The following is a 22,710-nucleotide window of genomic DNA, read 5'->3' as shown; positions in this document are numbered from 1 at the left end:
CGTTGGGGGCGTGGCCCAGATCATCGGGGGAAACCATATGGTTTCCCCCCCGACGATCTGGGCCATGCCCCCAACGTGAGCGACGTCGCACGTCACTTCCGTTGACGTGCTGGCGGCGTGCGCGCATCCGGAGCCGGTTCCCGGACCCGTCGGCGCCTCCCCCGCCGGTGAGTTTGCGGGACGTGGCAACCCTAGTGCAAACAACCAGTGTGGAAATGGCCTGTGGTTCATACAGACCTCTTCGAAATATCTAACTGCCTCCTCAGAGGTAGAAACATTATCCAGAATCAGAAATGTGTTCTGGTTTTCAATATCCTCGTTCCCTCCCAGGTCATACTAGTCTCTCTTCCCTTTGCATCCCATGAAATGGGATTCAGGTTCCATTTCACTTAGGTTCCACTTACCCCTGAGCCTCTCCCCACTCCTCTGACATCTCCGTGAAAAAAGAAACAGAATTTGAGAGCAACGAAGCTGATCTGAAAGTTAATGCAAGTACTCCCTTGGGAGGGTCGTGGTTGAAGTGCAGACAAGAAGGTAACGGTGGTGTAGATTAAACCTGGATGCCCCCTAGACTGGTTATAACTGGGATGGTACCTGGAGAGATATGACAGACTCACCCGTGCTGTACATCCACCACCAGTGCCCTGGGTTCCCGCAGCCCTGTGTTCACCAGCACGGTGCGGTAGGCCCCGTTGAGCTTTGACACTTCAATGGTGTCTCTTCCTTTGTCACACCAGTATAAGTTTCCACCCACCCAGTCCACGGCCAGCCCGTCAGGGTTGCTTAGCCCGGTACGGTGCAGAACCTAGAAGGACAGGAAGCAGAGAATGGCATGAATCAGACAAGGAACTGGATTGCTTGATCTGGTCAAAGCTACCTTTGACCTTTTTATGGATAGGCCTGTTACCCAGAATGCACTGCAGCTGGCAATGCCAGGAATTTTGTTTCTCCCAGGGGGAAAAAACAACTATACCAAAATTCTGCCTATACATGGGGTGTAGTGGAAGAAGGAGGAGGACGAGATTGGATTTATACCCTGCCCTTCACTAACTGAAGGAGTCTCAGAGCGGCTTACAATCCCTTTCCCTTCCCCTCCCCTCAAAAGACACCCTGTGAGGTAGGTGGGGCTGAGAGAGAGCTCTCTCGAGAACTGCCCTTGAGAGAACAGCTCTGAAAGAACTTGTGACTGACCCAAGGTCACACCAGCAGCTGCATGTGGAGGAGTGGGGAATCAAACCTGGTTCTCCCAGACTCTGTGCTCGTAACCTCTGCACCAAACTGGCTCTCTGGTTTGGTTGCACAGGAGCTGATTCTGAGCGTACACGCAGAAACAGAGTTGTAAGAAAGTGGAGGTACAGTCACACACCTGTACATTGCTGCCATTGATGTGCATGCGGCGGATCATGCTGCCTTGCGTGGTGACATCTGTCCAATAGATCATTTGTTCCCGGTAGTCGAAGTCCAAAGCCACAGCATTGTTCAGCCCCTAAACTCCCCAAGGGAGAAAGACAAGTGTTAATTCTTGCGCTGAGCATACGGTGTCTAGATAACGCTGCAAAGGACACTGTCAGTCAGGATTAGACTCTGCTCAATATAGGCAACAGAACTCTGCACCCACGATATGGTTTCAAGCAAACTGTAAAAAAGTCCTTCCCAAACTCCCAACAGCTGGTGCATGTGTTCCTGAATTACAGTGGGAAGGCATAACTTAATCTGTTGCCTGCAAAAGTTTACTTTTAGAGCATGCTCTGTTTCTGAATGAGTCACTGTTCTGGGAATGCCACTGGATTAGAAGCAGGCATGCCCAGATCAGTGACTCATGCAGGGATGCACTGGGTAGCTTCCTTTGAGAACAAGCAATGCTGCTCCATCTTTATATTATAAATGATCCAATAAGGTGCAGCAGAACCACTGACTGGAAGGAAGGAGAACCAGGAGGCTGCTAACGATGCAGGGTGGTGCTTTGCACCGAAGTAAACCCTTTTCAAGATATAATACTCCACTGTTAAATAGGGTTATCTTGACAAGGCTTAAGCTCCAAATGTAAACTATGGCCACCATCAATGTCCCATCTGCTCCCAAAGCATCATTGCTCATTGGTCAGACCACTGGTCAGTCTAACCCAGAGCTGTCTGTTCTAGCAGCAGCTCTCCAAAGTTTCAGACAGAGAGCGGTCTCTCCCAACACCTGAGGTCCCTTAAAAAAAAACACAAAAAAACCCCCCACACTATTTATTAACAGTATTTATGGATAAGAATAACCTTAATCGATTACAAGAAAAATATGAACAGTTATTTAACTATGAGTGAGAAAACTATTAATACCAATAACCAGCGGTGCACCGTAACACTTGGATCAGTGAGTATTTATGCAATAGCATCATATAGGATTTGGACATTCGATGATGTATTTAAGACACTATAGATCTGACTGCTTAATAAACGAAGTTAGGGCTGTATTTCAAGAGGCTTTTGCAGATTTGTCGCATGGATCTGTAAACAATTTTTTTTTTAAAGTCAGCCAGCTATTTCTAAAGGTAGTTTTGGAAGACGGATTGTCAGTAGATTGGAGCGGGGGGGGGGGATTCTGTCAAAGATCAAAGGCCAGGGACTGAACTTGGGACCTTCTGCATTCAATGCCCTGTATTCTGACCTATGAGCCAAAGCTGTGGCTGAGGAAAGAAACTGAAGAAAGGAGGCATAAAGATGATTGGAAGGAGAATGAAATTGGCACATTTGTCTCCCATGATCCTGTCTCATTCCTGTAGGATAGGTAAGGAAGTAAAAACAGCCCCCCCCCAAGGACCTGCTCCCTGCCCTCCGCATTACCTGTTTCAGGGAGTACAAACATCCCCCTTATAATCTGCTCCCTGCCCTCCCTATTACCTGTTTCAGCAACGTGTAGTTGGAACCATCCAGGCTCAGCTTCCGAAGGTAGTACCGATTAGCAAAGATCAGGAAGGGCTCGTCATCTGTGAAACAGAGACAGGGATTGGGTTAGAGTCAGGCCAGATAACCATCGCAAGGACGGCTCTCAACTCTGGAGGTGCTCAGAGCTCCCATTCGGACAGTGATTTCTGGCATCTCGTTTTCATGTTTCAACGCAAACAGCTGGAGAAAGGCCTCACGCCACAAACAACCATGGCTTAGATGCCTCTGAGCATTTGGTACGGTCCAGTTTTGCATCTACCACCCATCAGGCCAGCCCCTTTAAGTTCTCTGGGTGTGGGTAGTTGAAGGCTATGCTCAGAAGTTGGACCAGGCTGGAGTGTACAAGGACGGCCCATGAGAACTGTAGAAAGATCTCCCCCCTGCAATAGCAGTACGGGCTGCTGGACCGAGGCTGCCGACGGTCACCCTGTGACCTGATTCTCCCCCCAGCTGCCAACCCAGGATGGGGCCTGTGGGGCTGCTGGCAAACAGGAGAGGGAAGGGACAGTGGTGTCGGGGAGTCCTCCGGGTGGCCCAGAGAGTCAGGGGGCCTAGGTTGCATAGGAAGTTGTGGGGCCTTGGCAGGAAGTCAGGGGGCCAGGCCCCCAGGAGGCCCCACCGTAACTACGGGCCTGGCTGGGGAAGGAGTTTGCTAGCGCATTATGTTAAAGGAAAGGGGAGTGGAAGAAGGTGAAGAGGTAGCTATCAGAAATGTTGAAGAGACGGGACTGGAACCGGGACCATTTCTGCAGTAGTGAAATTCCTAACATTCTTCCAAAAATGTGGGGTAAGGAGGAGAAAACTTCGAGTTTGCGCCTGGTGAGGAAAAATCTACTGCAAAAAATTCCACGTAACGTGGAGTTTTAAAAACATCAACGTGGGGGATTTCACTACTGCAGAAATGGTCTGGGAAGACCCCGATCTCACTCGGCTAATTAGTATAGATCTGTTTGTGGAGGAAACAGGAGAAGTAATCCGGTATGGATTCTGTCCCCAGCCGACAGAGAAGGACCAAGAAATACAAAACACATGAAGCTGCCTTATACTGAATCGGGACGATTCGTCCATCAGGATCAGTCTTGTCTACTCAGACTGGCGGCGGCTCTCCAGGGTCTCAGGGAAGAGGTCTTTCACATCACTGGAGATACCAGGGATTGAGCCTGGGACCTTTCTGCATGCCAAGCAGATTATCTGCCGCTGAACCACGTTCCTTCCAGCTTATCATTCAAGAATCCGATGGCTGGATAGACCCCACAAAAGCCCAAAATTCCCAGTCAGGGAACAAAGGGAGCCATCTGTTTGATGCTGATCTCTAGTAGGACATTGGCAGCTCCTCACCTGTGACAGCTTTGCAGCTGGTGGGGTCGTCCGGCTTCACCATGTAGCCGTCCACGCAGAGGCACTTGAAGCTTCCCATGGTGTTGTAGCATACCTGGCTGCACGGGTAGGTGGTTGTGCACTCGTCAATGTCAATGCAAGTCTTCCCGTCATCCTTCAGCCGGAACCCAGGGCGACATCTGCACTGCAGGGGGCAGCAGAAAGTCATTACAGGTATATGGGCAGTCTCCTGGGGCGGGGGAGGTGGGGCTCCTCCGTTTTGTTACATGTGCAAACGTACCTCGAGGCAGGTTGCAGGGTGCACAGCCAGAAATGGTGGCTTTGTGCTCTAACCTAACATAATGTCATCTCCCTCTTGTGGGTTTATTCTTATAAACAATTTTTGGAGGGGATGTCACTGTTGCGTTTATTACACATTTAAGATGATAGTTCAGGGCTGTCAAACATGCGGCCCGGGGGCCGGATCAGGCCCCCGAGGGCTTCCATCAGGCCCGCAGTGGAACTGGCCATCTCCTGCTTCCAGTTCTGCTGCTGCTGCTGCATCATAGCTTGCTTCACCAGACTCTCTTAAACACTCAGCCATTTCATGTTTTCACCTGGGTCCTAGACTCTTGAGCATGACATTTCTGTGGTGAATGTCAATAAATCAAAAGTAGGTTTGCAGTTTACAGAGCTAATGTTTTAAGCATGTTTTTATTTTAAGTTTAAAACAAATCTTTGTGTTTGTGCCCTTTATAAAGTTTATTCATTTATATCCCCGCTACCCGGCATTACGTTTTATGACACACATGGCCCGGCCCAACAAGGTCTCATTTATGTCAGATCCGGCCCTCGTAAGAAATGAGCTCGACACCCCTGCTCTAGTTCTTATCCTTATAGAGAGGGAAGGATTTGGAACCTGGGAGTGAATCCTGTTTCTCCTTCCTCCTATGGCAGACACAGCTGGAAAGGTCCCCCTTTTGGTCTTGGACCATTGGAGGTTGCCAAAGTGGGAAGAAGCCCTTTATTCATTAATCAGAGGTCCACTGCGAGACGAAAGGGAAGGGAAGAAAAGCACCACCTCCAAAACGATCATCACCCTTAGATGGTCAAGAAGCTGCAGCCCTCCCAGTTGCTATAATATGGGCAACTCTCTGCTATGGCTGGCGATGCCATATGCAGGGTACATGTGCGCACACTGAAGCTTTTAACTCTGCAATGATGCAAACAGGCCACATCCAGAGTGACACCCGGATGCTCAAGATAGCTTCTCATACTCCTGGCTGGGTGCTGTTGGTACATCCTGGGAAAGGGCACATTTGTCTGCCTTCAATATGACCCAAGCAATGAAAAAACAACCATGACAAAATTTTGAGCAATTGTGTATTAACTTGTACTCTAATAAAGTGCATGTATAAAAGTCCAAACTGAGCATCGACAAACAATTAAATGATAGAAAGTCCAAATAACAGAGTGTAATTCCAATACTTTCCAAAGTCCTCTAAGTTCTAATCACGGAGCTTTAATTAGCTCAATAAATTCCCATTCCATCTAGTTCAGGAAGCATTTATCAGAGCAGCTGTCCCGTCATTTAAATCAACACATTCCAATTGTTGTTTGGACATGTTTAAACAACAATTTGTAACGTTCAAACAACAATTGGAATGTGTTGATTTAATAATCAGACAACTACTCTGATAAATGCATGGGGCTCCCTGAACTAGATAGAATTGGAATTTATTGAGCTAATTAGAGCTCCACGATTGGAACTTAAGGGGACTTTGGAAAGTATTGGACTTACATTCTGTTATTTGGACTTTCTATCATTTAACTGTTTTATCAATGTTCAGTTTGGATTTTTATACATGCACTTTATTAGAGTATAAGATAATACACGATTGTTCTTCATAATTTCATCACGGTTGTTTTACCATTGCTTAGGCTTTTTACCGTGATTCTCCCTTGTGGATTCACCTTGGTTTCATCCAAACATATGAAGCTACCTTCCACTGAGTCAGACCATTCATTGGTCTATCCAGGCTGGTGGCAGTTCTCTCAGGTTTCATGCAAGGGCTTTTCCAAAATCCTTTTAACTGAATCTGGGGCTCATGGCACAGTGACAAATCTGGACCAAGTAAGTGTCTATCAATGCATTTGCATTTGCTATAATAGCATTTGCAGACTTCAATCTTACTAGGCACAGGGGTGATCTGATAAGTGCTTTATTACGTTGGTGCTGCATACGTTGTCATGATACCAGAATTTACATTTTTATTATTACGCAGGCCACTTTCTGAATGCACGGGGAAAGCACCAAAGAAAAGTCCTAATAAATAAAGAGCAGCAAACCCCTCACAGTCCAGATCACTTTGGCTCAGCTGGATTTATTCACTCCTCCTTCTGTCCAAGGGGCCTCAAAGAAGTTTACAGCATCTTTCTCCCCTTCTCCACTGTATCCTCACAAGAAGCCTTTGAGGTAGGTTAAGGGGAGAGTGACCGGCCCAAGGTCACCCGATGGGCTTCCATGGCAGAGTGAGGATTCAAACCAGGGTCTCCCAGATCCTCGGCTGACACTGACCGCTACGCCACACTGACTCAGAGTAAGTCTGACGATAAACCGAAGTGAAGAGAAACTATTTGGCCCAACCTTTTAGTTGGATAAGCTCCCCCGCTTCTGGAGAAACTACCAGGCCCAAACTTGTAGTTGAATAAGCCCCCCAATTTGAGGACAAATTACCATGCCCAACCTGGGAGCTGGGTAAGCCACCCACTAGAGGAGAAACTCCCAGGTCCAACCTTCTTTGGTGTAGTGATTGTGTGGACTCTAATCTGGGAGAATGGGGTTTGATTCCCCACTACTCCACTTGCAGCTGCTTGATGACCTTGGGCAAGCCATAGTTCTGTCAGAGCTGTTCTCTCAAGGACGGTTCTGGAAAGAGCTCTCTCCGCCCCGCCTACTGTTGTGGGGTGTCTGTTGTGGGGTGGGGAAGGGAAAGGAGTTTGTAAGCTGCTCTGAGACTCTGAGTGAAGGGCGGGGTATAAATCCAATTTCTTCTCTTTTCTTCTTGTAGCTGGATAAGGCCCCCAGCTGAGAGAAACTATCAGGCCCAGTTGTGGAGAAACTATCAGGCCCAATTTGGTAGCTGGATAAGTCCTCTAACCAAGGAGAAACTACCTGGCCTAGCCTTGTAGCTGGATAAGCCCCACACTTCAGGATAATCTATCAGGACCAGCTTTGTAGCTGGTAAAGTCCCTCACTTGAGAAGAAACTACCATGCCTAACCCTGTAGCTGGATAAGCCCCCCACTTGAGGAGAAACTAGCAAGCCAAACTGTGGTGCCAGATAAGCCCCCGAATTGTGGAGAAACTACCAGGCCCAACCTTGTAGCCGATTTTGAGGTCTTCACACTCCTGGGAGCAGCCGCTGAGCTTCTTGTTGAGGCACTCGTTGATGAAGCAATTGAGTTCGTCAGAGCCGTCAGCACAGTCGTTGTTGTTGTCGCAGAGCAGATGCTCGGAGATGCAGTTCCCATTGTGGCACAGGAAAGAGCTGCTGTTGCACTTGCTCTCTGGAATGACAAGGAGGAGTCATGCCACAGATATGCCTAGAAGGAGCTCAGTTGGGAAAATAGTGGTTTTCTTTGGTGAGTTCCTTTTCCCAGTTGTATTCCCACTGAAGCCTGTCTTGTTTTTGATACATTAACCTACTGGAAGGAGCTCAGGGCATGTACGTTTTCTGACCAAATTTCCTCCTCACGCACCGCAACTGCTCTGTATGTGGCTGGCCTGCAGCACAATTCTAACAACATTTGTACAGAAGTAAGCCTGACTGATCTCAATGGGATTTACTTCCTTATTAAGTGCATTTGCAATTGCAGATCCAAACCCCTCCCCCTAGCTCCCTCCACCAGCAAAGCTCAGACTGTACGAAGCCCATGATGCCTGAATACAGTACAAATTGCCATTTTGCACAATTTTATTTACGTTATTTATAGTACACCTTTCTCAGTGAGACTCAAGGGAGACTACATAACATATGCCAGTGCAATCAACAGAACGAGGAGGCATCAAATAAACAACTGGGAAGGGAAAGGGAAGACTGCAGAATGAAGAAATCTGGAACAAGGCATAAATATTAACGCAAGAAATGGTATTATGTATTGTGCTTTAAAGGTTCCCTTGCTCGAAAGCCAGTCGAATCCGACTCTAGTGTTGCGGTGCTCATCTCTATTTCAAAGCCGAAGAGCCAGCGCTGCCCGAAGACGTTTCCGTGGTAATGTGGCAGGCATGACTAAACACCAAGGCGCACGGAACGCTGTTACCTTCCCACCGAAGTGGTCCCTCTTTATCTACTTGCAATTTCTTGCTTTCGAACTGCTAGGTTGGCAGGAGGTGTGCTTTTTAACTGGTATATAAATAATACTGTTCCAAGTCTAGCAGGCCCCGAATTCTTTCCTCCATCTTTAGGAGGTCGGAAAGCACTGATCCTCTTATAAGGAGATGATGAGTGCTTGGGGCTCTTTAGCTTGGAGAAACGACGGCTGACATGATCGCGGTTTATAAGATTATGCATGGGACAGAGCAGATAGAGAAAGAAGTACTTTTCTCCCTTTCTCACAATACAAGAACTTGAGGGCACTCAGTGAAATTGCTGAGCAGTCGGGTTAGAACAGATAAAAGGAAGTACTTCTTCACCCAGAGTGATTAACACATGGAATTCACTGCCACAGAAGAGGGTGGCGGCTACAAGTATAGACAGCTTCAGGAGGGAATTAGATAAATATATGGAGCAGCGGTCTATCAGTGGGTATTAGCCACAAGGTATAGATAGGAACTCACAGGCTGGGGCAAGTGATGCACTGTATTCCTGGTGCTTGGAGGGGGCAACAGTGGGAGGGCTTCTAGTGTCCTGGCCCCACTGGTGGACCTCCTGATGGCACCTGGTATTTTTGGCTACTGTGTCACAGAGTGTTGGACTGGATGGGCCACCGGCCTGATCCAACATTGGCTTCTCTTATGTTCTTATATGGTGCAGGTGTCCTTAAGTTGCATCGGTTTAAGACAGATGTTGCAAAATTGTGTAATTTTTGTAAGGCTGAAGCTTTAAAGATTTAAAGCTTTAAACCTTGAAGATTTAAGTGGTCAATAGAATGCAATTCAACTGAACAACACAGAATGTAAATAGAAATATAATACAGTGAGAGCAAGATAAAATGCTGCTCGACTTTCACTATGAAGATACTACAAAATCCAAATTTCTGCCCCAGGCTGACTGGGATCCAAACTGGTCTCTGTGGGGAACCCGTCTTACCTCTTACTCCACTCCATGTTTGACAATGTAAAACTAAAAGGGGGTGTTCCTTATAGCTTATATTTCAGCATTTTTGTTATTACACCCCAAAATGCCAGAGAACGCTTCCTTAGACTTTCATCTTGGGATGCCAGCCTCCAGGTGGGACCTGGGGATCCCCTGGAATTACTGCTTCTCTCCAGACTACAGGGATGCATTCCCCTGGAGAAAACTGATGCTTTGGAGGGTGGATTCTCTGGCACTGTACCCCACTGAGGTCCCTGTCCTCCCCAGGCTCCCCTCCCCAATCTCCGTGAGTTTTCCAAACTGGAGCTGGCAACATTCTCCCTCCACCACCACGCTGGTGGCCTGGGACGACCTGGCAACCCTACTTCCATCAGATTCCATGTGATGCTGGCAAGCACCTTAGGGGCAGCAGTGTTAATAGATTAACTAGCTGAAGGCACTTAACATCTTCATTCATTCGCTGCCCCCCAAACCCCAACAGTTTATTCTCCATGTGCAATACAAGTAGTCATACGAGCCCACCAATTTCCCTTCCCCCCTAGTAGCACCTACCTGTGCCGGAGCAGCGAGGATTCTTGGGTGCCTCGTCGGAGTGGTCGTGGCAGTCAAACTCGCCGTCGCACTCCCACTGCTTGTGGCTCAGGCAGCGGCCGTTGGCACAGCGGAACTCGTTGGGGCCGCACGTGGGGTACTCTGAGGGAGAAGAGGGCAGGTGGGAGAGGAGGAGAGGTCAGGTGACGCTGGGACGGATGGCGGAAGGAAAGGAGGAAGGGTACTAGGCACGGGCACTAAGAAAAGAGGAGATCTGGAATGTCTTTACAGTCCGAGGGCTCTCCTTTAGAGGAAAATGAATCAAATTCACAAAGGAATAGTAAAAACAACTTTCTGCATGCTGTTCAGTAAAACGACTTTTAAAAAAACAAGATCACACGAAAAATTGTCTTTGTTGCCCCTTATTGGTGGTGAATGTCATTGGGGGCAGCAAATATTCACACAGCGTTTTTTGGACATCCTTCTTCTCCACTAAAATAGTGCTTTTCTCCTTTGAAAATCTAAACTAGGGAATACTCAGTACACTACCACCTCTCAAGTCCAAGTTTCAACTCTAGGGCTGCACTCACCACATTCCGGAGACTCGTCCGAATTATCGCCACAGTCGTTATCATGGTCGCAAACAAGATGTTTGGGGATGCACTGCCGGTTGTTGCACATGAATTCCCGCTCGTCACATGTATTGTTGTACACTGAAATCAGATACCATAGGTATAGTTATCTCGTTTTTGCCCGTTTTCAACAACTCAGATCCTTTCAGCAGCATAATGCTAATTCCTTAGATTTAAAGCACCTAACATGAATTCTTCTCAACTGTGACCTTTGCATCCATTCATTAGCACAGAGGGAAATTGTGGATAGATTTGTATGGCTGCTTCTTTATGTGCTAGTTTTTGCAACTGCCCCGCATCCAGATCAAAGATGAAATTTGGTCTTGTAGAACAGGCTGTGGATTTCATGCCAATGGGAACAAAATGCCTCATACGTATAAGGATGTTTTTGGGCTGACATTCTTGGGTCTCAAAATTGTTAGAAGACTACTCTGCCACTTAAGACATTTGAGGTCACACTGACTTCCAGGTGCGCAGACACACACTCACACGCACATACGAACATATGAAAAACAAACAAACAAACAAAACAAACAAACAAACAAAACTCCAAACCCAAAGAAAATTTTTTTACTCAGAACATGGCATACCTCATGACCCACCAAGTTCAACACAGCCTACCAGTTATATATGACTGGCTAGGACCGCAGAAACAGGGTAGTTGTCAAGCAGCAGGCAGACAGTAATACGGGGCTAGTGGGCTGTGTTTGGCTGGGCGAGTCACACACTGTGTAGGTCTGCATTAAAGTGCATACCCTGGTTCAATATGCCAAAACCGAAGACGAAAATTTATATTTGCTCAGGGAGATTCATTTGCCCCCTTCTGTTGCCCTATTTCGCCAGTGAGTGAAGACATTTTTGTTTCATTCGGCATTTCCTCAGTGATCCCGCCTTCTGGACCAGTGTTTTAATTGTTGTTCTTCTTTTACATCTTTGTATGCATTTTAGCTCTGTTTTTAATGGTTCTAATTATGTGTGTGTATTGGGAGGGGTTGGTTTTAAAAGGTGGCTTTCTTATGTTTTAATTTGTTAGACACCTTGGCATCCCTTGTGCTGAAAGGCAGGATATAGTTTTGTGAAATAACAATACAAACATTTAACAAAATGTGCAAAAATGAACATGCCTTGACTTTCCCAGAGTTGCAAACTAGTTCTCATGCAGGACTTTATGTGAATGGAAACTCATAAAAGCTTGTTTGAACCAGCTTGTCACAGGAAGACCGGTCACCCAGTCCAACCCTACAAAGATATCTCACCAACCTTTCGGAGTTCTTTGAAAAAGTGAACAAGCATGCAGACAATGGTGACCTGGCAGACATTACATACTTGGGACTTCGAAAGGCTTTTGACAAGGTACCTCACCAAAGACTCCTGAGTAAACCTAGGAGTCATGGGATAAGAGGACAGCTGAGAGAACTTGTGACTGACCCAAGGTCACGCCAGCAGCTGCATGTGGAGGAGTGGAGAATCAAACCCGGTTCTCCCAGATTAGAGTCCGCACTCCTAACCCCTACACCAAACTGGCTCTCCTCGTAGGAGGCTGCCATCAGACCCTCAATGCTGGGAAGAAGTAACTCACAGCAGCCGGCAGCCAGGCTTTCGTCCGAACCATCAGCACAGTCTTTGTCCCCGTCACACAGCCAGCGTTCTGGCACACACACATAGGTGTTTGGGCACTGGAAGGAACCTGCAGCACAGGTGGTGAGGCCTGGAGGAGAAAAAGGCAACAGTAAAAAAGGACAGTTAGAGAGAACATTGGCCGGTCATCCCTGAAAGAGAGAGAGGGGACGTTCCTCCCGAAAGGAAGGATTAGTTCCTGCTTTCTGCACAACTGCCTCAGTGTTTCCCAGACCTTAAAGCTGCAATCGGAACTCAAAACACTTTATAGGCTAACAGGCAGAATAGAAATTCTTCGAGTACATACATAAAACTCAGCAGTTCTGAATCCTAGCTCCTCTTTGTTCTAACCCATAACCCCCTATAGAGCCAAAGCCACTTCCTTTGTAGAACTGAAGGACGTAGTGAAAGAAATTATAATGTAGATGATACATTTCCTCACATTTAATAGTGTTAGGGAACAGATAGTTTGAGGACTGGCCCTAAGATCACCTGACCTGAATTCTAGAATATCGCTTAGACTCCTACATAAGAGTTCAGCTGCTGTTCATACCAAAGTTGTCTGAAGGAGGTCTTCATTTGTTATCCATGGACACAGAAATATCACAAAGGACTTTTCCTCCCACCCCAAAGCACTGCACATAGTGGAATGGCATGGGAAAGCACCCTATTAATTTCCTTTGAGATGACACAGTGGGTGAGTTTTATTAGAGCTGGGTTACAGAAAGAATTTGCTGTTTGTTTGTTTTTCTTTGCTGGCTTCCACTGCAGCATGCAGCTTGGTTCCTTTGTGCAAGGACCTGAAAATTTTTAGGGATTCCAGAAGAATCACGGATCCCAATAGCTGTACAGTATTTGGATCTGGGATTTTTTGGAAATCCTGAATTTTTGGGGGTCCAATAGACCTGAGAAGGAAAATGCCCGTTTAAAAAAGCTTCACCCCTTATTCTGGGGCTGGCTTGGCTTCTCCTGTTTAAATCGGGCTGCAGGAGAAGCCAGTGCAAAGCTGAGTCAGTGGGAACAGTCTACTCCCTGGCAACACAGCAGAACCTTGGGCTGTCTTCTGCAGTCCTTTAAATTTTAAAGGGACAGCAGTAGAAGCCCGACAAACAGCTGAGAGGCAACAGCAATTGGCTCCTGCCTCTCCAATGTTTTTAGATCCACCCGGGGCCTTTCCAGGAATTTTTTTTTTGGTTTTCCCAAGAAAACCCAGATACATTTGGGATGCCAAAATAAAGTATTTTTCGGGCATATTTTCGGCTTGGGTAGACCCAAACAAACACCCTTAGTTTCACCTTCCTTTTACTACATTGTATTCTTTGTAACCAACTTGAGCAAATTTGGAGTAATGGTTAAGAGTGGTGGACTCAAATCTGGAGAACCAGGTTTGAGTCCCCACTCCTCCACATGAAGCCAGCTGGGTGACCTTGGGTCAGTCACAGATCTCTCAGCCCCACCTGCCTCACAAGGTGCCTGATGTGAGGAGAGGAAGGGAAGGAAACTGTAAGCCGCTCCAAGACTTCTTGGGGTAGTGAAGGGTGGGGTATAAAACCAACTCTTCTTCTACTTACTGCATTATGGCATATCATGCCTCAGACAGTTTTTATTGCCTTAGATGGGTTTTTTGATTGCATTGTTTTCCAATTCTGTAATCCTAGTCCCACTGCACTGTTAACTAGAGGGTTTTGCAGTCTGAATTTTTTTTTTTAAATCCCTGTAATCTGTCTCGAGCCTCAATGAGAACAGAGGGCTATATATATAAAATAAACAAAAATAAAGTAAATAAAAATAAAATAAAATATTCAGCGGTAGAGTTTCACTACCCTTCTGTTTTATGTTTCAGACCTGCATGCTGTTCTGTCCTGGACCCTGTATAACCCTTAAAAGTTTGTTCTCCGTCTCCATCCCAAGACTTACTGCAACGGTGGTCTTCATCTGAGCCATCCCCGCAGTCGTCTGCGCCATCGCACACCCACAATTTGGAGATGCAGCGGTGATTGTTGCACTCAAACTTCCCGGGGAAGCAGAACTTATCTGGGGAAAAGAAATCAGGAGAGAGTCACCACTGGATAATAAAACAGAACTCTTGCCCCGCCCCTGCACTGAAACAAAACAGCTCAATTACAAGGAAATCAGTCCAAGAAACATCATTTCTGCGGGGAAAAAATGAGGAGGAGCACCTGAAGAGTCAATTAGTGGAAGCCATAAGCCCTGGTGAGTCAATGTACATGCTCAAAAGCCTGGTGCAGACACAGCACTTACTACAGTGTGTTTCATCCTCGCCGTTTTCACAGTCGTTCTCTTTATCACATGTCCAGGTCATGGGAATACACCTCCCACTTGGGCAGGTGAAGTAGTTGGCAGGGCACTTTGATTTCCTCACAATACCTGGGGAGGATGCGGGAAGAAGGAGAGAGAGAGGGAGAGAATAAGCAGGTGTGATTGAGAGCCAGTGTGGCGTAGTGGTTGGGGTAGACCTGAGGAGCCAGATTCAAATCCTCCTCCTTTGAAGAAGAGGAAGAGGAAGAAAAGGAGGAAGAAGAGGAGGAGGAGGGATTTATACTCCCGCCCTCCGCTATCTGAAGGAGTCTCAGAGCGGCTTACAATCTCCTTTCCCTTCCCCTCCCCACAACAGACACCCTGTGAGCTAGGGGGGGCTGAGAGAGCTCTCTCGAGATCTGCCCTTGAGAGAACAGCTCTGAAAGAACTTTTGACTGACCCAAGGTCACGCCAGCAGCTCCATGTGGAGAAGTAGGGAATCAAACCCTGTTCTCCCAGATTACAGTCCGCTTCTCTAACCACTACACCAAACTGGCAGCAGTGAGGGACAGGCCAGTCAATACCATGGGAAGAAAGAATCTTCTCCCTGATATCATGTCAATTTTTATTTTCCTTCTACTTTCTCCAAAACAGTGGGCATACACATATGTGAACACATGAAGCTCTCTTACAGTAACCCTGTTTACAAGTTACAGTGAATACAGGTACAATCTGTGTACAGTGTATACTTGACTTTTCTTTATACGTACAGTGAGTAATTTTCATGCTATATTCAACATATTTAGAGCTGGACATGTCAATGAAACCCCACATTTATCCAGGGTCTGGCCCCTGGTTTCATTTGTAAAGTGGACACATGTTGGCCTTTTTTTACAAAGAGTTTATACATATGCACATATGTGCTGGTTGTATGTATTTTCACTGTAACTTGGTCCATCAAAGTCAGTACCGTCTACTCAAACTGGCAGTGGCTCTGGAGAGTCTGAGGTGGAGGTATTTCCCATCACCTTTTATCCAATCCTTTTCCTACCTGGAGATGCCAAGGACTGAAGAAGAAGAGATTGGATTTATTTATACCCCGCCTTTCACTTGGAGTCTCAGAGAAGTTTACAATCTCCTTTCCCTTCCTCTCCCCACAACAGACACCCTGTGAGGTAGGTGGGGCAGAGAGAGCTCTGAGAGAATTGCTCTTGAAAGAACAGCTCTGAAAGAGCAGCTGCATGTGGAAGGGTGGGGAATCAAACCCAGTTCTCCAGATTAGAGTCCGCTGCTCTTAACCACTACACCAAACTGGCTCTCACACCAAACTGGAACTTGGGATCTTCTGGATGCCAAGCAGAGGCTCTACCACTGAGCTAGGGACACTGGGTAGGAAGGGAAGGTCCAGAAGAAACCAACAGGGAAGGGGTTACTTCTCAAGTTGAAGTCTCTCCCTTCCCAAGATGAAGTCCACTCCAATCCCCTTGGGTTGAATGCCTCTAAGGCCTTGGGCGCTCACAGGTGCAGGTGTCAGGCAACAGGTGCTCTCACCTGGGCAGTTCTGCTCATCTGAATAGTCTCCACAGTCATTGCTGCCGTCACACACCCAGGACTGAGCATAGCACAAGGACGTGTGCTCACACTTCAGGAAGGTGGTGTCTTTTACTCCCAGCTTGAAAAAGCTGCTGCAGTCCGTGGCGGCTACGCAAAGGAAAGAAATAAAAGCATGTACCATCACACACATGTGCCGCATGAGATCTACAGAAGAAGCACACTGATGCACTGCAAATACATCCAGTTTTCAGAACTCACCTCCTGGTAGGCTCGCCAAATATTGTTGACAGTGCCGACTTTTGAAATCTGGAGCATTGTTGTTTCCCCCCCCAGATTAAAAATGGAGACGCTACTCTGCTTCCGGGAGGCCCCCGTATCTATCAGCTGTAGTGCAGGCTCTGTCTGGAGAATACCCTTATTCTCCTTCATTAGCAGGATGACACCACTTATATATTGGCAGGAAAAGGGGTGTGTGTGGCGGTGGGGTCAACACTGCATGGCGTCAACACCATGGCGGGATCTGCATGGCGGGATCAACACCGCAAAAGGCAACAGACAGAATAGCAGAGACATCCAACCGGTGATGGAAAGTGCTGCCGTCACAGCCGACTTGTGGCAAACCCCCATAGGGTTTTCAAGGCAAGAGATGAACAGAGGTGGTTCGCCACTGGCTACCACTGCATAGCAACTGTGGATTTCCTTGGCAGCCTCCCATCCAAGTACTAACCAGGACTGATGTTGCTTAGCTTCTAAGATCTGATTAGATCAGACTATCCTGGGCCATCCAGGTCAGGGCGCATCCAATTGGGTGGTTTAACTTATCACAAGACCCTTTGGCGGGGCCTTGGAAACCACCACCATAACACGTGGGGGATGTTTTAAGTGCTCGTTTCCAGAGCCCCTAACTGTGGTGCACCTAGAATCATAGAATCACAGCGTCGGAAGGGACCTCCAGGGCCATCTAGTCCAAACTCCTCCACAATGCAGAAAATTCACAAATACCTCCCACCCACCCCACACCCCGTGACCCCTGTTTCATGCCCAGAAAATGACAAATCCCTGGCCAAACTGGCCTGTAGAAAAACTCCTTCTTGACTCCAAAGTGGCGATCAGCATTTTCCTGGGCGTGTAAGAAAGGGCCACAAGAACTAAGCACTGAGGCAACCCTTTCTGCCCTCCCTCTCATGACCTGCCTAAGTTCACAGAATCAGCACTGCTGTCAGATGGCCATCTAGCCTCTGTTTAAAAACCTCTGAAGAAGAAGAGCCTACCACCTCCCAAGGAAGCCTGTTCCACTGAGGAACTGCTCTAACTGTCAGGAAGTTCTTCCTAATGTTTAGCCCAAAACTCCTTTGATTTATTTTCAACCCGTTGGTTCTGGTCTGACCTTCTGGGGCAACAGAAAACAACTCCGTACCACCCTCTATAAACAGCCCTTCAAGTACTTGAAGACGGTTAGCATAACACCTCTCAGTCATCTCCTCTCCAGCTAAACATACCCAGCTCCTTCAGCCTTTCTTCATAGGACTTGGTCTCCAGACCTCTCACCGTTTTCATTGCCCTCTTCTGGAAACGTTCCAGCTTGTCTATATCCTTCTTATATTGTGATGCCCCAAACGGAACACAATACTCTAGGTGAAGTCTAACCAGAGTAAAGCGATACCATCACTTCGCGTGATCTGAATAACGGATAACCTGCATAATGGGTGGGGCTTCTTTCCATTCACATCACACAGCAAAAGTTTCTAGCACAGCAGTTGCTGCAAAGTTGCAAGCTATTTCCTTCCCCATCTGCATTCCCACCTACAGTTCCAGCTCCTACGCACTGTCACCATCACAGAGAGTGCAGTTTAAGTGCCCGTGATGTGCTGTCACAAGGAGGCACGTCAAGGGCTGGCTTGATGGGTTCTGGCATTGACGGGCCTCCTTGCTCAAGGCTTGAAGAGTGTGGGTTGGATCTGCCCAAACAGACCCAGAAGCGGGAAGCGCAGAGGAGGGCAAGGCCTATGTAAGAAACCAAGTTGTCAAGCATTTTTGCACTCCCTAGGCAACACTCACTGCAGTTCATCTCGTCCGATGCATCCTCACAGTCGATATGCTGGTTGCAGCGGCTTGAGTTGCTGATGCAGGTCCCATCCCGGCAACGGAACTCCGTGGCAGCACAGCTCGTCTCTGGAAGGAGCGGATGACAACAGTGAGACTTTGGTTAACTCGGGAGAAGCAAATCAAGAGATACGGCAATTGAGTGGAGCCTCTAAACTGCAACACAGGTATAGAGTGCTGGATGTGCAAACCTGTCTGGTAAGAAGTACTCTCTGATTTCCTAGGGACAATGGTTGCTACTCAGGTGGTTTTTGGTACCACGCAGGAAAAAAGGAAGGGGCACATTGAGCTGGTACATCTGTGGGGTTTCCCAAACCCCCAGGACCCTGAAGGGAACATCCACTAGATGTCTTCTCTTTACACAGGAAGTAACTAAAATGTGGAATGTGTTGCCAGAGGATGTGTAGAACTGGCTGGCCACTGTGTGAGACGGGAAAAGTTGGACCAGATGGACCACTGGTCTGATCCAGCAGGACTCTAATGTTCTCTGTGGCAGCCTCTCGACTGTTGAATGCGCTTCCCTACAAAGCCCACTGGGACCTCCATGAAGCCCTCCTGGGCTTTCCACAACCAGGCTATGTGGCCTTGCTCCTTTTAAAAGTCCTGTCGACTGTTTTGGTCATTTGCCTGTGCTGTGTTTTTAATGTCATTTTAAATGAGTTATTTGGGTGCGTTACTTAGCCTTTGTTGATCCAGGTTCTACATATGGGCATCATTTCAGCTGTAATTATATATATTTTTACTGTGATGCTTCATGGGCTGGCTGGGTGGACGAGCAGGGTGGAAATGAAGGAAATCACTTAAGTAAATCATTAACAGCCAGCAGTACTTCCGTCTGCGGTTCTTTGCCTAGAGGCCCTGATCGGACATAATATGTCATTATGGTTGCATTTATTTAACCACGGTGAAACACTAATGCCCAAGTCAATAAATCATAGCTAGGGGGCTGTTTCCAACCAAGATGCAAAACCACGATTTGAAAAAAGGTCTGGATCGGACCTGGTTCAGCGTTCCATCTGCAACAAGCAGATTATGGTTATGAGGCTATTTGTGCTTGTCTCCAGGATTTCGGCTGGCAGCAAGCATCTTGGCTCAGGGGCCAGCAGGGCATATATATCTGCTCTGCACAAGTATTAGGCATGGTGATATAATAAAGGAAGGGTCCCCAATAAGATGCCTGCTGGCGTCATGGTGTCCGCCGACACCTTTCCTGGTGCCCACCAAGTGTTTCTAGAAAGTGGGTGGGGCTTTGACCCAGAGAGGCTTCTGATTGGCCACTGGAGATTTGATTGGCTATGCAGATTTTTTTAAAGGCTGCTTTGGCAGCAACTGCCCCCACAACACAAGGATCTTCAAAGTGTGACTGAAGGTAAGCCGCCGCCGCCGCCGTTTTATGGCTAGCTCCACCTCCTGTGGCACCTCTTTTGTGGCAGCCATTTTGTGGCTGCACCCACCATCCTGGCTCAGAATTCCAAAGGTGCCCACAGGCTCAAAAAAGGTCGGGAACCCCTGTAATAAGAGAATCCAAAGGGTCACGTTCCAGCCTGCTGCACGGGTGCAGCTCAACGTGGCCCGCATCTGTGGAAGGAATGCTTCATGCAACTGTGGCTAGCTCTGAAAATATTGCCCAGGCCTACAAGCAGGGGTCATTTCCTGCAGGAGTGCACAGGAGCGGAGCTCCGGCAGTAAAGAGTCCAGGGGGTGGGCACATGCAACAAGCCCCACCCCCTGCTCCCAGTGGCCCTCAGTCAGAGCATGAAGCAGCCAGGTAAGTTGCAGAGCTCCCCCCAGCCCACCAGTCCAAAACAGTCCAGTGGCCCCTTTAAGACCAAGTTTTATTCAGGTACAAGCTCGCCCTCCTCTGTGAGGACAGATCTGCACGTTCCTCCCCCCCACAATAGCTAGCAATCCAAAACAGTCCAGTGGAGCCTGAGCGGTGGGTATTGCCTTCTGACACACTTCCGGTGATGTCAGGGGGTGTGGCATATGCAAATAAGTTATGCTAATGAGTTATGCTAATGAGCTCCTGCACCTCTTTTTCGACGAAATGACCCCTGCCTACAAGGGAAGTTAGAGCAACAGCAGCCCTCCCCTTCAAGAGGCCTCCCCGTTCCAAGCGCTTAACTGTTACAAGCCACTTCGTCTGAGTTGTCCCCGCAGTCGTCCGCGCCATTGCACAGGAACCTGTTGGCCACGCAGCGCTTGTTGATGCAATGGAAGTAGCCCTTCTTACACTTGCGGTTGTCTGCAACACAAAGCGAGACAGGGTGTGAGTGTGTCAGAAAGGATAGGTAGAAAGCGACACATTTCTAGCAGGGGATGCTTTACGCGGCTCTCACCCACGCTCAGAGTCCAAACAACCCCAAGAGAAATGACAAGCGTGGCCGCGGAGCCAGGAGCCAAACTCATCTGTGGGACGGGTAGCAGAGGGAGGTGACAAGGAACAGAGGAGGGAGGACGGGAACCTTACTGCAGTAGGATTGCTTCTCGTCTGACTTGTCCTTGCACTGGGCCACGCCGTCACAGGTCCGGCTGAAGTCAATGCAGTCTCCGTTCCCGCACTCGAACTCGGTGTGCACATGACAGGTGGAGTTGGCGGCTAAAAGAAGGGAGAAGAGGACCAAGTGTTGGCATGGCAACTTGAATAAAGGCTTCTGGTTCACAGGAGATGGTTCGGTGATTGCATCCGGTGTTCAGAAGGGGCAAGTGTCAAGCTGGTGTCCGTAACAACAGGTGGAATGCATATTCAGAAAAATGCAAAAGATGACCATGGTATGAATTACAGATTTATTCAAGAGGGCTTTTCTGTGCAGGTAACAGGATTGCACTGTACGAAATAGATCCCAAGCTTAACTTGGACAAGTGATTAGGGAGTGTGGTCTATACTACTGTGCATAGCTTATTGGAAGTAGGATCTCACTATGCAATTTTTGTACCACTTTAACACATCATGTGAATATCGATGGCTTCAGTTCTTTCTGGTTGGTTCCAGACTTCTAAAACCCCAATGCATTGGTTATTGAATGTCCTCATTTTGTTGACTCTACTGACTCACTATGTATAATTGGCCTTGAGTCCCTGTGAGAAAGCTGGACTATAAGTAATGCAAATGAATAATAAAAAAATATAAAAGTCCTGCATGTGAAGAAAAGCACGGAGCGAAGCTGTCACAGCTAGAAGAACAACAAGCATTCACCGTGAACCTCTGGTTAGGGCACACTAATGGTGGCAAATTGTTGGGTCAGGAGTTCTGGCAGATTCACGGGTCTTTCTCTCCCAAACTCGGGGCAGATTCACGGCCAGCCCGACACGGATCAAGAGATGCAAGGAGTTTCCAGGATCCCACCGGGACTTACAAAGGTACCCCCTTTGATCTTCTTCCTGCAGTCTGAACTGTCTGTAGACTGACTTCCTTTCACCTCTCGGCCTGCCTGTACCCAGCCCGTATGCGCCACTCACCTGAGATCACTCCGAGTGGGGTTAGATCCTACCTCTCATCCCAGCACTCCACTAAGCAAAGTTTGAAGCTTTCCTCCAGCCTGCCTTCCTCCAAGGAAGAGCCCCTTAAATGGGAAGAAGGCTCCTTAGGCTGGGTGAAGACTCCATGGAGGATGTTTAGATCCACTAGAGCAGGGATGTCAAAAATGTGGCCCAGGGGCCGGATCAGGCCCCCGAAGGGCTTCCATCAGGCCCGCAGTGGAGTTGGCCATCTCCTGCTTCCAGTTCTGCTGCTGCTTCTGCATCATAGCTTGCTTCGCCAGACTCTCTTAATCACTCAGCCATTTCATGTTTTAACCTGGGTCCTAGACTCAGAGCTCTTGAGCATGAGATTTCTGTGGTGAATGTCAATAAATCAAAAGTAGGTTTGCAGCTTACAGAGCTAATGTTTTAAGCATATTTTTATTTTAAGTAAAAAAAAATTGTGTTTGTGTCCTTTATAAAATTGTGTTTGTGTCCTTTATAAAATTGTGTTTGTGTCCTTTATAAAATTGTGTTTGTGTCCTTTATAAAATTGTGTTTGTGTCCTTTATAAAATTGTGTTTGTGTCCTTTATAAAGTTTATAACTCCGCTACCTGGCATTACCTTTTATGACACACATGGCCTGGCCCAACAAGGTCTCATTTATGTCAGATCCAGCCCTTGTATCAAATGAGTTCGACACCCCTGCACTAGAGTGACTTTGGCCGAAAACACTATCTAAATGGATGCTTTGCCAAATTTTCACACAATTCGATTTTCAACATGTAGGTACTGAAAAAAATGATCGAAAGGTAGAAGCAATGGCTCCCAGCTCTGCATAGCATAAACACTCATGCCTTTGTCCAGCAAGCACATATTTTAAAGGAACCGACTCATCCCCCTACCTACTAAATATTCACACATCTGTCTGTGCCCTTGCCAAGTGCTCACCTCTGCAGCTAAGATCCTCCTGAAGGGTCCTCTCGCCAC

At 47.5% G+C, this 22,710-nt stretch overlaps 1 protein-coding gene across 1 annotated transcript in view; it reads right to left on the bottom strand.

Annotated features, from left to right (window-relative positions):
* The window catches only part of LRP1 (LDL receptor related protein 1), a 491,602-nt gene that overhangs the window by 70,245 nt on the left and 398,647 nt on the right, over nt 1-22,710 (bottom strand). The window contains exons 46-60 of the mRNA XM_015409543.1: nt 22,672-22,702; nt 20,731-20,859; nt 20,386-20,505; nt 18,216-18,329; nt 16,155-16,304; nt 14,607-14,732; nt 14,262-14,378; nt 12,307-12,435; nt 10,686-10,808; nt 10,117-10,257; nt 7,629-7,816; nt 4,269-4,452; nt 2,886-2,971; nt 1,367-1,486; nt 618-805 (exon numbers count right to left, since the gene is read on the bottom strand). Coding sequence (XP_015265029.1) covers nt 618-805; nt 1,367-1,486; nt 2,886-2,971; nt 4,269-4,452; nt 7,629-7,816; nt 10,117-10,257; nt 10,686-10,808; nt 12,307-12,435; nt 14,262-14,378; nt 14,607-14,732; nt 16,155-16,304; nt 18,216-18,329; nt 20,386-20,505; nt 20,731-20,859; nt 22,672-22,702 — 1,946 coding nt within the window. The remainder of the gene's footprint in view (nt 1-617; nt 806-1,366; nt 1,487-2,885; nt 2,972-4,268; nt 4,453-7,628; nt 7,817-10,116; nt 10,258-10,685; nt 10,809-12,306; nt 12,436-14,261; nt 14,379-14,606; nt 14,733-16,154; nt 16,305-18,215; nt 18,330-20,385; nt 20,506-20,730; nt 20,860-22,671; nt 22,703-22,710) is intronic.

Source organism: Gekko japonicus, unplaced genomic scaffold (assembly GCF_001447785.1).
Source record: "Gekko japonicus isolate JY-2015 unplaced genomic scaffold, Gekko_japonicus_V1.1 scaffold1353, whole genome shotgun sequence".
NCBI classification, from domain to species: Eukaryota; Metazoa; Chordata; class Lepidosauria; order Squamata; family Gekkonidae; genus Gekko; species Gekko japonicus.
Note: the sequence above shows the minus strand (reverse complement) of the source record. Positions and strands in the feature narration are given on the sequence as shown.